Raw genomic sequence first — 17,088 nt, 5'->3', positions numbered from 1 at the left:
GCCTGGCACTCCCGCTCGCAGGTGCTCTGGGCATCCACCCACAGGTTGGGGTTCAGCTGGTTGGGACAGACCCCCAGGTGCCGCATCCTGCCCGGCTGCAGGCTCAGCCCGGCCGCCGCCGCCGCCAGCAAAGGCAGGAGGAGCGCGACGCCCAGGGGACCACGCTGCCGCCCACCCGCTCGCCAGCCCCGGCTCGGGCGGCCGAAATTCCCGCGAGGAGGCATCTGGCCACCCCACGCCGCCGGCCTGGCTCGCTGGCGAGGCCTTGGGATAAATCCCATTCAGGATGGAGGGGACGAGGGAGAAGGCGGGCGGGCAGGGGGGACAAAGAGGAGGAGGAGGAGGAGGAGAGGACCAAACCTCTGCCCTTCAGCACCCCCAGCGCCAGCCGGACCACGGGCGATGCTGCCCGCCACCTCCATCCATCGCCGTCGCTCGGCTCTCGGGGCGCCGGGGACACGGTGGCAGCGGCGTCCCTCGGCAAGAGGGGCTCAGTCCATCGCCGGTTCCCCGCCGGCACGGCGAGCGGGGCGAGTGGGGTGGAAGGGGAGGACGGGAAGGTTGTAATCTGAATCCCCTCCCTTCCCACTGATGTTTCTGGGTGTTTGGAATGGGAAAGGCGCTGACCTCAGCCTCTAACCCCGGCGAGCCCAGCGATCGGCTGGGCAAACACGGGGCGGGGGGGAGATCAAAGGCAGAATGCAGAAAGTCTCCAAAGAGGGAGAGTGAAGGGGAGGGGGGGGGGCGGACACAAAAAAACCCGCCCAGCCCACGGAGCTGAATTCCTGCAGAATGAGAAAACAGCCAGAGCCTGCGGTCCACTCGGACAGGGCCACCGGCGGGGAGACGCACGGAGCCCACGCTGAGGGGCTGCCGGGGACCGGGCTGGCCTGGGAGCCCCTCACCCCGCACCTCGCCTCTTCGCGCCCACTGGCACCACGGGCAAAGGCAGCCAGGCTGGACACGCGCCAGGGTGCCGTCACCAGCATGCGTCCACCCTGGTCATCCTCGCTCGCCAGCCAGCATCCCACGAGTGCCGCACAGCGCTGCCCGGCACAGGACCCCCCGGCTCGCCTGGCAGGGTGGGTGCCCACCCAGCCCCCCTGGAGGGGCTCTCCCAGCCCTCCCTCCCCGCTGATTTACAGCCTGGCTGTCTTTTTCTGAGCTGGAAGGCAGCGCCTGGCCGTGCCAGACCCCAGCGGGAGGGCTCCGGCACGCTGTGCCTGGGCTTCAATCCCGCCACTGCCTCCCTGAGCACGTCCCGCAGCCGGCCCTAAGCTGGCAGGAGCTGGGCCTGGCTCCCCGGCCAGATTTCCTTAATCCCCAGTGGAGACTGACCTGCAGCAGGAACATTTCATGGCATTTTGGGAGCATTAACTCTTCCGGCACTGGCGAGAGCCGTGACCCACTCAGCGCCCAAGGCGGGGGGTCTGCAGCTCCTGGGAAGCAGCAAATTCACCCAAGGGTGGTTTTGCCCCGGTGGGGGCAGCTCAGCACCTCCGGCCTCCCCTCTGCAGGGCTGCAAACTGGGGGGGTGCAAGTGGTGAAGGGGGCAATGGACATTTTTGGGAGGGAACCCATCCCACACACGCCCCAGAGGTGTTTTTGCATGTAATGGTTTGGTGCGCCCCAGTCTGCGACTCCTGAGGGGAAGCCCTGTTGCACCGGACCAGGCGTTTTGTGGGGGGGGGGGTTCCTCAACACCCGCCACGCTGGCGCGAGTAGGACACAGGCCCAGTGCCCCGGCACGCTAACCTCCAGCTGGTGCCCCTGACACAGCACCACGACCTGCAACCGCTGGCGCTTCCCTGCCCAAGCAGCCGCCGGGGCCAGCAAACGGCTGCGCTGCCGGTGGCTCCGTGCTGCCCACGGCGCTGCTGCGGCTCCCCGGGGGCCTGAAATCCCAAATCACGGTCAGGTCTGACATCAGCTTGCCGTGACCATGTGTGGAGAGCTGGAGCATGTCCCATGGCCGTGCCCAAGGTCCCCGGTTTCACGGCCAAGCAGCTGCCCAAGGGTCTGGCTGGCCCTGGACATGGAGGGGAGGTTATGCTGCCCCGGGACACTCACGGGGAGGTTGATGAGGTGTTTTGCAAACAGGGAATTGCATCAGGACGGCTTGGCCTGGGAGATGCCAGGGCCCGTACCCTGCCTGTCCCAGCAGCCTGGAGCCCCCTGGATCCACCCAGCCGACCCCAGACATCGGCTGCCTGCAGCAGCGTTAGGCATGGAGATCCCCAACACCCAAACGCTCCTCGCTCCTGCTGGGAGGCAGCGTGGCAGGCTGTCATGGCACCTCGCTCCCCAAGGATGCAGTCTGGGGGCATAGAGCCACTTCAGTGTGCCCCAGGGTCCTTCCAAGGGTGCTGGTGCAGGAGGGGGGGAGAATATCTGGAGTCCAGCTTTCACCCATCCCCACACCGGGGTCCATGTGGTCACAGCAACATGGTCTAAGAAGACGCCGGTGCTGGGATTTGGGTTGACTCCTGCCCCAGTGGCCCCTCTCCAGAGCCAGAGAAGCAGTCCCTGAAGGGTGGCCCATGTGTCACACCAGACCCCGAGATACCTCATCCCCACGTCACCGGGATCAAAAGCGGTGAGGCCGGGACAAGCGCCTGCCGGGAACTTTTGCCTCAGCAGTGCGAGGCCAGCCGGAGGGATGCTGGATGCCGTGTGGTTGGAAATGCAGCTCCCAACGACTTGACACCCTCACCCATGCCTGGGCACCCCTGCCCGGCCTCTTCTAGTGCTTCAGCAGAAGATGGAAAAAAAAAGCAACTCTCCCCACCCTGGACCAAGCCCACGACAGACTTTCACCATCTAATGGCCTAAAGCAGCCGTAACTTCAGTCTTTCCCAAACTGTTCACTGCCGTGTGTCCAAGCACCCGCTGCACACCAAAACGGGGATTTTTGGGGGGTTGCTTTCAAAGATCCCAGGCATGGATGTGTTTTATGGCTGATCCTCTCCCTTCAAGACAAGGGAGCACAGGAAGCAGCTCAGCACCTTGTCCTGGAGGGAAGGGCACAGCACCATGTGTCCCCCCACCCTGATAACACCCTGCACCCAGGGAGCACTCCTGTCCCACCAATGCACCCACGGGTAGGTGCATCCTTATTTTCAAGGATCTGGGGTGCAGTCAGATGAAGGTCACCATTTCTTCACAGCCTGCATGGTACAACCCCACAGGGGACAGCGGGACCAACCCAAGATACCCTAAAATTAGGAAGGTGGGTTCAGAGAAACACATTCAACTAGGAGAGACTTGAATCAGCCCAGAGCAACCTGCTCCCTCCTCTTTCTCCAAGGAACAGGGACCCCTAAAGCTCTTCTAGCCTTTCCCCCAATGTTCAGGCTGTGCAGCGTGTTTTCTTGCCCTGCTCTTCCCAAGCAGAGACAGCTGCAGCAAAGGCAGCCCCTGCTGCTCCAGCGTAATGGGCTCCGGCTGTCCATACCCCACCTGAAACCACACACAGCCTTTGTTTCAGCTCTGCTGGCGAGAGGGAACAGACACTTCCAGACCCCCCCTGAAAAGGAAAAAAAAAAAAAAAAAGTCTCCACGACTCTTCCCTGACCAGGCTTTCACCTTAGCTCCAGGGTTTTCCAGGCTGCAGACACTATCTCATTTCCCCCCTGCCCCCTCCCAGCCCCGGCAATTACTACTTAAGCTGTTAAAACAAGCATGGCCAGTCTGGTACGAAGTGGAAAATCTGATCCTAGGGAAGCGAGCAGGCAGGGGAAAAGGGAGGTCAAGGGGAGGTGGGCTGGGAGCAAGAGAGAAAAGGATCAGGCAAGGAGAAGTTTCCCTCCACCCCATGAGCAAACCCCCCTTCTTTGGGGCTCCTGGCCCCAGCCGATGCCTCCCAACACCAACCCCAGGGACAGCCCAATGTGACACGGATGCTCCGAGCTCCCCGCGGCATCATCTCCATTTCAAAGTCACATTTATCGCAGGCTGACTTTCCGCTTGTTCCAGTCTGGGTAGGAAGGGTGAAAACTGCCGCAGCACTCAAGTCCTCACTCCCCAGGATTACCCGGACCCAAAGAGGCAATTTAAGGCTTCGACTTTACTTGCAAACCCCATCCCCCTGTACCAAGGATTGCGCACAACCCCACGCAAGCTGGTAAGGAGCCTGGCTTCCTACAGCCACCTACAATACTGAATGTGTTGTAGACTAGTCTGTGTTTTCTTAGAGCTACACCACCCAAACCCCAGCAATTCTGTGAGAATCAAGACTTTAATAAGAACAGATTTAGCTTCTGCATGCATAGAGAAGGGCAAAAGCCACCAGAGCCAGGAATCATGACTTCTAAGACTCCCCAGAAAACATAAAAGGATTTATTTTGTGGATGATCTGGTAGTGGCAATACGCACCTGCACCGCAAGCAGCCCCAAATCCCCAGTTTTGGGCACAACTACCACCTTTTCCCTTCAACCTCTTCCCAGCCCACGCAAAAATTAATAGAACTTCTCCACCTTTCAACTGGTAGTTCAAAACAAAAAAAAGACTTTAATTTATACAAAACAAAACCATGTATAATCAGTTGAACAACATTGACTGTACAAAGGAATAAAAAAATAAAAGGATAGTCCAAAAAAAACAACTCAGGAATGGTACAAGTGTTGGAGAGCAGCTACAGACTAGTGTTGACATCAGATGCAAGAATCTTTTCCTTTTAAATTATTAAAAAAAGTTTTTTGCTGAGCAATTCCTCTAAGTAAATCTTTCATCCTCACTGGAGACTGGATCTGTTGAGACCTTGGGGGGGGTGGGGGGGTGGAAAATCAACTGCAGGGAAAAGGCATGGGGAGGTGTCACACATGGCAAAGCCAAACCAAGCAGAGGTACATCAAGTTTTTCTAGACATGCAGCAGCTTTGTGATTTCAGAAAGGAAACCTTCGTCCCTCTTCACCCCACACACCGGTGCCCGGGAGCAGCCCGGCAAAGGGACCCCGCGGTGCCCAGATGATGTTTTTCCAGGAGAAGTCGCCTTTTGCAGTGCCGATCACCTGTTGGCTGTATATCCCCAGGCTGCTGAGCCAGCGATTGTCTTCTGCTGTGTGTTAAGTGATGGGAAACAGGTGCCAGCCATCCCAGACAGGTTCTCGAAATCCCCTGGCCTTCGCGCCACCGCGCCGAGCTCGGCTGCAGCTTTGCTCTTGAGCCAAACCACCACTACAAAGGATTCTTCTCGCCCCTCCATCTGCCTGGGGTTTAATTCTCTCCTCGCTCATTTGAGCTGGGCAATAAAGCATGCTAGAGATGAGCCAAGAGACCTACCCCTGTACTGTATTTTGTTCTGCAGGGCAGGGAGGGGGAAGGCTCCTTCACCTCCCAGGTCGGCTCAGAAGCAAGGGGAAGGAGATGTCCCCCATGGAGAGATGTGCCCCTCTACGCTGCCTGAACAAAGCGGGTCCGTCAGCCGCGCAGGAGCCGCTGCGGCTTCATTCTGCCCATGCAATGCAACAAGCTGCTCTGGGGCATGGGGGGAGAAGAGCAAGCCCAGGCCTTGAGGAGTTGCTAACAACCAGGAGGAAGATGGCAGCACTGTACCGGCTGGTCTCCTCACTGAGGAGACCAGCCCAGCAAAAGCAAAAGCAGTTCACTTTCTACTATGCTACTCAAAATCTACACGTCCCGGCCACCTATGAGAATCTGTCAACATAGCTTAGTCCCACTGCCAAGACCTGCTTAGCTTTTGGAATAAGGGCTAGGTGTTATTTCTAAGTTTCCAGGTGAATTTCCAGCACAGATCAGCCATGGGGCAAAGCTGGGGAAGCGCATGCCCTTGCTTGACAGATCTTCTCCCACAGCACATGCACATCTCAAGCTCTTGCCGCTGAGCACACACGCCCCTCTAAAATCCAGGAGCGGTCCTACAGAGCAAAGCAGTTTGCTTTCCCAGTTTTCTGGTGCTACCACAAGAGCCGAGCGCATTTGCCACAATGGGACCTGGGGGCTGGGGTCCACTGTTCCCCCACACAAACCTCTTTCACCTTCCCAGTCCCTGGCTCCTTCACACTCCAGTGGGAAAAGCTGCTTGTGTCCTTTCCCCACTTTCATCTAGGAGAAGCCACAGCAACGCTAGCTCAGGCAGAATGTCCTTGGAAAAGCAAAGCAAGAAGCAGCCAGGATTCTGGGGCTGTCACGCGGGATGGCATTGCAGATGGAGGGCTCTGGAAGCGATGGCCGAGGTTTTGCAGCAATAAGGGACAAAATTCAGTGTTCTTCCTCTGCTTTAGGTGCGATGCTTCTACCTTCTGCTCCTCAGTCCCACATCAGCCATAGATCAGAAGGTGCGAAGCGAGCAAGACATCAGTCTGACCTCAGAGCTGTCTCTTCATCCTGCCTGCCGAAAACAAACCCTGAGACCCTGGCCTCTCCGCTCTGCCCCTCAATCCACTTACGTCCCACCCTGCCTTCAGCACTCACAAGTTTTAGCGAATGATCAGAATAGAGCAGCTTGGGGTATGTTACACACAAATTGTTCTTTCCTTCTGCATACGTAGTATTTAAAAAAAACCAGCACAAGCCCTGGTGGGGATTGAAAGTCTCTTAAAGCATCTGTATATTTTCATCAGAAAATCCTCCACTTCTCCCCTTTGCTGACACTGGGAAAGTTAATCCAGTGCTTGTATTTACATGGCTGCATAAAATTTTCCCTGACTGCTTCTTAAAAAAACCCTTAAAAAACAAGTGATATATATATATATATGTATAATATTTACATAAATAAATGAAGAAGGCAAGCAGACTGCTTCCCTCCCCTTGCCTTGTTTTTTTTTTTGTTTTTTTTTTTTTTTGGCAACAGCAGGTTAACATCCTGGTGAAAACTGTCATTAGTCCCCTGTCCCCATTTCTTTTTTTTCTACATCCAATGATCACTATTGCACCAGCAATCTGTTCAGGAGTCCAAGAGTTAAAGTTGCAGCAGAGACTCTCCTTGCCTACTCCCTTAAGCCTCTCAATCTTCCATTAAATCCATTTCTCCATTGAGACTGGATGAGCTTTTTTTCCCCTTCCCCCCTCCCCAACCCAGCAGCTGCTGAATTTTCCACCCCAGGCCAAGAGGCAAAGCCCAAAGCATTCTTGGAGGGTCACTTGGCAGAGTCCTCTCCCTGCCAGTGCTGTGAGATCCAGCCGGCACCACGCTTCCTATGCGAAGCCAAAACGTGAGCCCATTCCTAACGCTTGTGCGTGCCATTGGAAAAGCAACCGCGGCCCATCCAAAAGGATCCAGTCGAAAAGGGTTAAGTGTGCAAACAGCTGTACATCGGTGGGTGGGTGTGGATACGTTAGAAGCTCACGGCATGTCCATCCTGCTAAGAGATCTTGCAGTTGTTGCGTGAGCAGTTCTGTGGGGGGCTCTGGGGCGGACGAATTGATTTGGATCTCTTCAAGCTGTTACCTTTGCTGCTGCTCCCACCCCCACTGCTGGCCAAGGAATACGACCGGCCATGCATCATCACCGCGTTCATCCCGTTGGCCATCGAGAAGGATTTCAGGTGACTCTTGATGGTGACGGGCAATGGCAGCTTGTCGATGAGGTGGACCGGGGTGCAGGAAACGATGGCTCGGCAGCACAGGTCCTGTAAGCTGAACACTGGTGGGAGAAAAGACAAGACGGTCAAAGGCCAAGAGATTTCAAGGGCTGCCTTCTTCCCACAACTATTCCTTATGCTGCGCAGTTCCTGCTCCTTTGGGGAGAGGCGTTAATAATGATTGCATAGGTGCCTTGACTAGAAAGCAGATTAGTTAGGACAAAAACTTAGGAAACCCCAGGTAAGCTCTGCTGCTGGAGGTTAGTGGCTTGCGAGACACCAGCTTTGGTGTCAACACAGGGCTTAGACACTGCCACCCCTTCTCTCTGCAGCAGTGCCTTGCTCACATTCCTGCCAGACACTTGGCTTCTCAGGCCATCGTTTGGCAACCAGAAGGATGTGCCCAGGGAAGGAGGCAACAGGGTCAGCAAGCCCCAAAGCAGGACAGTCTCACTTGGGACCTATTAAGAGAGCAGCAGCTACAGGGCTGGCTCTCTGCAGAAGACCTGCAGCAACAGAGATCCCACCAAGCCAGAAGAAGACTGCCCGTTCAGGCTTCCCAGTGTCCTCTTAGTTCAGTGTACATCATGTGAGCCTGCTCTGGGAAGTCTACTTGGAGAGGATTTCCCAGCAAGCAGCCACACGAGGGCACGCTTTCACCTCCAGCCTGCCGCGAAAGCCACGCTGCCTTTCCCAAGCAGGCAGCCCCTATTCCCAAGCAGGCAGCCAGCAGGTACAAGTCCTGCCTCCGGAGGAGGTTCAGGAGAGGTCTGCGAATGCCATGCAGCTCCTCCTGCTCACCATCCGTCCACGATGGATGACCTGGCAGCCAGGTCAGGGGCAGGAGCCCAGGCAGACAATTTGGTGACTGGGGCTGGCAACCAGGATTTTCCCTCCCTCGTGAGCAGGAGCTGAGGATCCATATGAAGGCAGGTCACCTCAGGAGTGCAAGTCTCCTGCTGCTCAGACTGCCAGTGGAGCACACTGCTACCTCCACCCAGGAACGTGGGACCTAAGACTATTTTGCTTCAAATGCAACAGGCTAAGATATAATGTGGAATCTGCTTGCAGTTTGCCACACTGCAGCACATGAGCCTGGATATATGGAATACCCCAGCCCACTGCTGCACACCGACAGCAGGGATGTGATTTAGTCCCTTTCAGCTCCTTGGGCTCACTCTGCTTCCACATCCCTCCAAAACAGGAGACACAGGCTCAGGCAAGGGTAAGGACAGAGGTGCTTACGCCTGGATTCATCCCACACAGCCATTTGATTGAAGTACTTTCAAGTTGTGAGCTTAATTGCCCTCAGCCTCATCCAGAATAAGTGGCGAGGTGTAGGATGCCCTGCAGCAATTCAGATCCTAGACATGCTAAACTGCCCTCTGGAGCTGCCCGTCCCACACCGCTGCCTGCTGGGTTCCTGCAGGCGTGCAGGCAGCTTGCTGCGGCTCAGCTTCAGCTTGTCCAACCTGAGGCGTTTCACCATGTCAGGTGCTTTCAGATCCCACAGTTACTAATAAACACACCTCCCACCTAGGCAGTCAGTCCTATCCCTCCATTTCAGCCCAGCCAGCTCTCATGCCTTCCCCATATGGAGCATCTCCCTCGCTACTGACCTCTGTTGGGTCTCCAGATCTTCTCCATGCCATGCCGCATGAGGACGATACGGGACAACTCCGTAAAGGACTCTATGACGTTGAAGTTGCACAGGGGGCTGACTTCAAAAAACGTCATGCAGTTCTTCTCCGCGTAAGCCCGGGCTTGCTCCGTTGGCACCTGCCGCTTGAAGGCGAGGTGAAGCCTGTTTCCCACCAGGATCCGAGGGACACCTGGGGCATGCTTAAATAAGGAAAAAAGTGGAGAAATCATGGCTTGTCCTTAGCAAGGGCAGCCTACACCCAGTATTCTGCTTACCGGCAACAGCAGTGAAGGGCAAAGAAATAGAAACTGCTCTGTGACCGAGGGGGACTCCTACATGACAAGTAAGACTAATTTATCCCTGCCACAGTCTGATTTAGAGGGAAGCTTCCTGTCTTTCTTGACCATTCCCAAGCCCTTTCCTACTACTCTGGATTTATACAGAGGTGGAGGGCAGACACTTGTCTCCTTGCTTATTAGTGGACTGCCATCATTTCCTCTCCATAGCAGAGCCATTCTTGTCCCCGTATCAGAGGTGGCACCTCAGGTGATACCTCCCCAAATTTTTGCTATAGACCACTGCATGTGTTCTTCCATTCAGCTTACCTCATCTATTTCCTTTATCCATCGGTCTATCCCATCAAAGGACCAGCGATTAGTGATGTCATACACCAAGAGAATTCCCTGGTGGAAGAAAATCAGGAGCAATCAAGAAGTGTAAGGGAGACACACCTGAAAAACCACCTCCATATGCAGAAACCGAAAGGCCAAGAGAGAGAACATTGCTCCAGCTGCACTATTTGTATGCTTGCTAGGGCAAAAATTGAGACACCAGGTCTGTAATAACTCAGTCCCAGACTATTAGGGAAAGTTTTACTCCTGATTTGGCTTGAACATCCACCAAATAATTTCCAAAGCAACAGTCTTTACGCAGGAGGAGGAACTGCCTTGGTGACTGTGTATCCGGAAGAACAAAACACACCCTCCTTCTGCAACAAATCTGATACAAACTCACTGAGGCAGAAACAGTCTTTTTCTTTTCCCCTTACACAGAACCAGCTGCATTCAGTGGTAGGATGGTAGCAGAACATGACGAAGTTCATGAAGCATGTTTTCAGCACGTTTTCCCTCTCCAGAACCTGTCTCATTCTGTCGCCTCTTTGCTGGCAAAGAAAAAGTTGGGTGATGCCACTAAGCGACACAGCATCTCTGCAGGACTGAGACCTCATGACCAGGATCCACGCTGGGCTTTGCTGAAGGCAGCCGGTGTTGTTAATTGTCACTGCTGCACTGGCAGAGAACGAACACAGTACAGCGCTACTGGCAAACCCCAGAGGGTCAGATCAAAGGTCTTGCTGTAAGACGTTCCCCCAGGCCCTTTCTTCTGGCAACAGGTACCTACAGCATCCTCAGGCCCACTTCCATCTTCCCTGAACACCACCCACATCCACAACTCACTTCCCAGTCACCTCTCAAGGTGCAGCACAATAATGCTGGCAACCAGGACAGGCACAACTCATGTCAGGGAAGCTTGTGCCTGCAGCTGTGATGACATGGAGCAGCACCTCAGAGAGTCTCCCCCCTCACCCTGAGCTCAGCTAGCAGGATGCAGGACCACAACCAGACTGCTGGCCACCATTCTGGTCTGCAGCAACTCCTACCAAGTGAGCTTTTTTTGAATCAAAGTATTTCTGAGGACAGACACAAGGAAAGTAGGCTATGCACGGCCCTGCAGGCACACAAGTCAACATATCAGGAGCTGCCTCTCAGTACCGGTTGGGCACATACAGCATTTAGAGAATTGTCTTAAGCAGCAGCCTTTCCGCAACTCTCCCATGATTTTTCTGACTTCTTGTCACTCTCTTTTTTGCAATCAAGGACATTTCAAGTGACAACAGGCACTTCAAGATTACTTCACAGAATTGCAGTTGAAGATGCCCTGAAATGGGAACTACAGAGGAACAGATGACCTCGCACTGTGAGAGGAGGCACCCCAGCTGGGAATGCAGTGCTGAGTGAAAGGTAACCCAGCAACAGTAAGACTAAGCTAAAGGCAAAACAAACCAGCCCGAGCTAGACTCCAGGATTACAGATCATTTAGCAGCACGCTCGGCAGAACCAGTCTTCTCTGAATCAGGGGTGTCCTCCAGTAACAGCTGTCCCTACGGCAAGTCCCTAGCGCAAGCAAAAGAGATCTCAAGTTGGCAAAGGAAAGTCTCAGCTGGCAGCCTAGTCCTCCCTAGGAGATGCCTAGATACAGCACAGTGAAGGAGTGAGCTTACAAACTGCCTAGCATCTGTCCTGGTACAAGTCAGAGACCATCAAGCACCCTCACATACCAGTGGAGTTGCTCCTTTAATTCATTGAAATAGAAGATCCACTACACAGATGGGAAACACAAATTACCCAGTCCTCCTGAAACACAGCTTTACAATATTTGCTGCTACCAAAGCCCATGATGAACGGGGGGAAGCCTGTACAGAAGCCATGTACATGATATACCTCAAGTTTATGAAAAAACAATCATCAACATGAGATCTGGAGCACACGGGCATGATAAATGCCAAGACATCTGAGCAACAAAGGCACTTGAATCCTTATAATAAAGTCCTATCTTGAGCTGACACTTGAAGTGTTCCCCCCACTTGGGAAAGCAGCCTTTCTCCAAATATGCTGGGTGTGCCTCGACGTTGTTTGCCTTTCTCTCACAGCTCTTTCAGAATAAGCACCTCTCAAAAAGCCTGCCCAATGTCTTAATTTTTAAAAGTCTCGGTTAGAACAATTTGATTCTTGAGCTTTAACCCCAACCTCCTTGCACAGCTCTTCCACCCCAGGCAGTTGCTCTCCAGGAAAAGCTTGCTTTTTCTGTCCTTGCTGACCCTCCAACATCTAAGCATCTGCGTGTGTACCATTTGCAGAAAGGCCCAACTGTACAAAAAAAGAAGGGGAGAGAGTACAAAAGGCAAGTCTTGCATGGTGGGTTGATTTTCATGTTTGACAGTCCAACATGAAGAGCGAGCCCTTCAAAGTTTGGTTGTTCTGAGGGACCTGACGATGAGTTTTCATACTTGCAGAAGTATTTGGCGGAGGGGGCACATGCATCTTCAGTTTCCTCTAAGGAAAGTCTGGAGCTCATGCCTAGACTCTGTAAATTTTTGCAGTGTCATTTTTAGAACAATCAGAAAACTTCATACTCAAAAAGAATTGGAGGTTGTTTTTGTTTTGGAGGAGAAGAGAATCAGTTTCTCCTAGGTTTAGGTAGGAAAAAGTAAGGAGGAACTAATGATTTTCCATAACTAAAAAATTCCACAAAACCAAAGATACTGTTTTTCAAGAACCCAATCAAACAAATACCTACTACCAGATACATCACATTTTAAATGCCTTTTTTTTTGGCCGGGGGGAACGGGACGGGACGGACACGGACAGACACTCCTCCCTTTTTGGAGGGAAGAGACTCTGACCTTTTTTTTTTTTTCTCTCTCTCTCATTTTTGTTATGTTTGTTTTGACTTCTAGCTTCCCAGGCCGCACATGTGAATGAGTGAGTCAGGAAATAACAAAGCAAAAAGTTTGATGACCCCCTTCCAAGACAAACTGCCAGCAAGTTAAATGAAGTCTACTTCTTTTATTTCTGGATTGACAAATTCCTTTAGCCAAGAGAAACAGACCCAAGATCTAGTTTGTGAAGACTGCTTCTGCCAGAAATATGCTCTAGGAGGAGAGAGTTTTTAAGCTTGCTGGCAGCCACAGCCTGGATCGTCTTTAAATATGAATAAGGATAAAACATCAGCAAAAATGCAGACCCAAGTTCTCAGGAGCCTGGTGGAAGGTCAAGACCATGATTTCTAAACGCAACACACTGTCTGCCAGCTTACCCTCCAAGTCATAACACAGCTCCATGCATGCACATTTACAGTTAAGATTGTCAAGGAAAGCTTCCAAAAGGTCAGAAGACATCAAGGCCAAGCTGTCTAATGCCTTGCTTCTGTCCTCATCCTCCCCAGCATGGGTATTAAGACCCATTACTGTAACTCAGCAGAAGATGGAGGAAGCAGTCTTAAAAACCTCTGGCCAGCTCATGGTGCTGCCAGATAACCTCGTACTTCTTCCAAGTAGCACTGGCATGCTCCAGACACCACGTTTCTAGAGCACACATCCCAAATACAGTTTGTCATTACCATTTTCTCCCCTAGAGAGAACAGTACACAGACATGCACGCAGACAGGGAGCTGGCTCCATCTCTGCAGACAGTTCCAAGTAAGATCTGTCATTTTTTTCTTTTTTTTTTTTTAAAAAAAGTCTCCTTTGGAATAATGTGCACAGAATTTTAATTTACTCAACTAGACAAATGAACAGTTTCCCTTTTGCAGCCTAAATTGTTCTCTAAGTGCCTAGATGGCTGTCAACACCGTAATATCTCCATACTTGTCAATTTTTAGTTTCACAAAGCACCTTTGTAAGTGTTATGCACCCCAGGTTCCCACAGCATGAAGTGAAAAGCTGCATACTCGGGTTCTCAAATCAAGGGTATTCTGGACCCCTCACCAACCCTCCAACAGCCTTTCTCCTTTTTCTCCTCAACCTGCCTACAGGCTTCCGTGTGAGGTGGAAGACAACTGGACTCATCCCCAGACCTGTCTCAGGGCTTTTCACAATTGATTTTCAAAGTTCATTTCCACTCTGTTTTAGTTCCACACTACTGGGATTGGCACGACCGTAAGCATACCAGCAACAGAAATTTCCACATGAGTACGTTGTGTAAAGAACAAGGAACACAGAGAGATCATCTGTTATTGTATCGAGCAGCACACGTAGACACTTACTCTGCCAAAACCCAAACTTGTTTTCAGCAGGAGCTTACACAAAAATCTGTCCACATAACCAAGGGGGGGGACAGCAGGTTTGAAGTATCATCTCTCTCTGCTTGCTGCAGGTTTAGACCAGGCTGATAAGCAATAAGCTTTTAAAAGTGAGAGAGAAGCAGCATGCTCACCCATCACTGCAAAGCAGACTCCTCCAAAGAAGCTTCTCATATGCTTTAGGAGCTGGATCTCCAGCCACTTGCACAAGCACACAAGAACACTGCTGGGAGGAAGCAAGTGCTCGCACAACTGCCAAAGACCTCAGCTTGGTGCAGTGCAGGTAGATGACAGGGTGGCCAGGAAAGCGTCACTCGCTGGTATTCTCCATCGATGGAAAAAAGCTATTGCTGAAGAAGGCTGGAAGACCCCTCAGACTGATTTCTCTGGCCCACAGGACAAAGTAAACCATAAACAAAAGATGCAGCACTGACGGCAACCAGAACACTTTGTCTCTCCTGCCTGCTCTTTCAGAGCTACGGTTGGTCATGGCTTTCCAGCTGGCACCTCAAACCTTGGCTCATGGGCAATTACATCCTGCTGCCAAACCATTTCCCAACAGCATAACAGGCTGCAGGGGGGTTATTTATCACCAAGCTTTTGATAAACATTTTGGCAGGTAGGGCAGACTCCTCCAGCAGCTGGACAACCCCATCAAAATGACCCGAGGCAGGTAAGGTATTTGCAGCAATCAAGCAAGCCGTAAGGTAGAGCAAAGTCTGCATCTCAGTCTGCTGAGCTGCCAAAAAAGCCACCACCTTCCTGCATACTAAGAAGCCCTGAACAGGAGAAACAGCAACTACTCAAATCACCTGCCTAAGCAGAACTCAACAATATTCATTATTCTGTTAGGGCTACAGCTTTGCTGTAAGATGGGAGCATTTGTCAATGTTGATTATGGCTTCCTGTAGATGGTCTGAAACTATTCATGAAGGACCTTCTGCATCACAGTCCGGGAAAGAGTTGGCAAGCCACATTTCCACTGGTACATGAGGACATCAGGAATGATACTGGCACTGCTTCTTCCTCGCTAGATCAGAAAGTGCCACCACAACCCTCTTTCTCCCCTCCATGATGACTCTTGGAATAGCTAGCATTTGCTCACAGCAGCCAGAAGAGCCACAGCTGCACACAACAGTTAAGATCAGCGTGCCAGCTCTGCTGTCGGTATGATTGAGAACTTATAACCAACTAGAAAAAGCCAGAGAACAGAAGTCCAAGAGCAAAATCAAAGATTTCTGAAGCACCTTTAAGCATCACTACATGCCTTTCACCATATGCTATGCTGCAACAATTAATATAAAAATCCTCCTGCAATACAGCAAGCTCCAGACTCCCCAGGTTTGTTCTGCAGGTTGCAACACTACTGGGTTTCCATCTCTACCCACCCCCGGCCCTGCAGTCACCATGACGTGGCTTGCACACTCTCCCTGCCCTACCAGTGCCTAGAGGCCAGTGCTCTGCTATCCCAGACACGATTGCTCCTCTTTTGCCCCAAAGTGAGACCCTGAAGCAATGTGGTCAGGACTTGCTGGCTCAACGGACCCTATGAGGGAAGGGATGATGAAAGCAGCTGTGATAGAAGGGATACTCAAACCCCAGGCAAGAAACAAGAGGGGATCCCAGGCATACCAGTATGCCACAAACCTCCACCTTGAGCCAAAGAGCATATTGCATGCCTAATGAGATCAGCTAGGCAGGGAAGGAAAGCAAGACAGATCTGTGATCCTCAAAGCAAATCCTGAGGCAAAAGCAGCTGGTCTGCCTTGGATGAAAGAAGGGACTGGTCCTCATCTGAAGCCAGCTCATCAAGGACAGCGAAGCTATTTTACTTCAGAAGTTTTCAAGAGGAAGAAGTTCCTCCTGAATATGAAAGCCACATGGCTATGTATCCAGGCAAGTGGTGCGGAGTCTAAATTGGGGAAGGCATTGAGGTGCTCAAGAAGAGTCCTTTGGGGAGGGACTAGCCTGAAGTCCAGACTGAGCAATGCATGAGGCTGTGCTGGGGGGGGAAAGGAAAACTCCTGAGAAGGTCTGCTCCCTATTTGGCGACTGTTTTTCCACTTTGCAACCTTTCCAGGGTTTACTTCAGAAGATGCAATTCTTATCACTACACTTGAGAAATTAAAAGGTGGTGGTGGGGGGAAGTCAGGTGCGCGTGGGGAAAGTTGGGTGTGCTTGCCTTACTTGAAGGCACTTTTCATACCAAGTATTCTCTTAAGCACTGGCTATTCAGATAGACTCACCCTGTTCTCAGACACCCCTGTAAGGGCTGCCAGGTTGCTGAGACCAGCCTCCTGCTCTCACAGCTAACCTGTCAAAGTCCTCTTTGGAAACTCATTCTTCAAGCTCCCCTTGTGCTCCTTATGGGAAGTGCAGTTCAGAGTCTCAGTCCTCTACTCAGTGAGAACCCTCTGCTAATTTTCAGCAAGAAGCTGCTCGTGGCCAGTTTATACCAAGCTGTTCTTGTACAAATATCACACTCCATTTTAAACAGTGCTTTTCCCACCCTGGCATCTCTCTCCTCTGCTGCATTAAATCTTCCTGTGCTTTTGGCTTGTTAGGTTCACAAAGCTGTTTCTCTTGCCTCCGACTGGTTTTGCATCAGGCTTCCTACAGCAGAAGTCTTGAAGTCTGATGATACCAAGAGAGGAAAGCAGAGAAGCTGAAGCAGAGAAGTCAGTACAGCACGCAGCATTAGATACATTTTGAAGAAATAACAGGACTTGTGAGCATTTTCAAGAAATAACAGGACTTGTGAGCATTTTCTCTCTTTTCCCCTGAGAATACACTGGGTTAAATTGTCTTTATGCTAAGGCTATGCCAGAAGAAGTTAGCTTCTGCACAGTGAAAACAACTGGAGGTGTTGAAGTCCATTCTCACAGTCATACAGGCATTTGTTATTCAAAACAAACAGTCCTCTTGCTTTAGTTAACCATTAAGAGTTTAAATTAAGATACTTCCCTCTTCCATTGAAAGATGTGGTGAGTTATTTGAGAGAGACAATATCTGTACTCCTGCTAATACAGGAATTTTGCTGCAC

General features: G+C 51.7%; 2 protein-coding genes across 2 annotated transcripts in view; both read right to left on the bottom strand.

The window, feature by feature from the left end:
- The window catches only part of WFIKKN1 (WAP, follistatin/kazal, immunoglobulin, kunitz and netrin domain containing 1), a 2,606-nt gene extending 2,382 nt beyond the window's left edge, over positions 1-224 (bottom strand). Inside the window, exon 1 of the mRNA XM_010565257.1 lies at positions 1-224. This exon is cut by the window's left edge and continues 13 nt beyond it. Within this exon, the coding sequence (XP_010563559.1) occupies positions 1-224 (224 nt within the window).
- Positions 225-6,539: 6,315 nt separating this feature from the next.
- RAB40C (RAB40C, member RAS oncogene family) overlaps positions 6,540-17,088 on the bottom strand; it is a 35,782-nt gene continuing 25,233 nt past the window's right edge. Inside the window, exons 4-6 of the mRNA XM_010565234.1 lie at positions 9,791-9,868; positions 9,163-9,385; positions 6,540-7,605 (exon numbers count right to left, since the gene is read on the bottom strand). Coding sequence (XP_010563536.1) covers positions 7,325-7,605; positions 9,163-9,385; positions 9,791-9,868 — 582 coding nt within the window. The 3' untranslated portion in view covers positions 6,540-7,324. The remainder of the gene's footprint in view (positions 7,606-9,162; positions 9,386-9,790; positions 9,869-17,088) is intronic.

The sequence above is a fragment of the Haliaeetus leucocephalus genome, unplaced genomic scaffold, assembly GCF_000737465.1.
Source record: "Haliaeetus leucocephalus isolate CR32 unplaced genomic scaffold, Haliaeetus_leucocephalus-4.0 Scaffold188, whole genome shotgun sequence".
NCBI lineage: Eukaryota > Metazoa > Chordata > Aves > Accipitriformes > Accipitridae > Haliaeetus > Haliaeetus leucocephalus.
The sequence above is the reverse complement of the archived record's forward strand: the minus strand, read 5'-3'. Positions and strand labels throughout refer to the sequence as shown.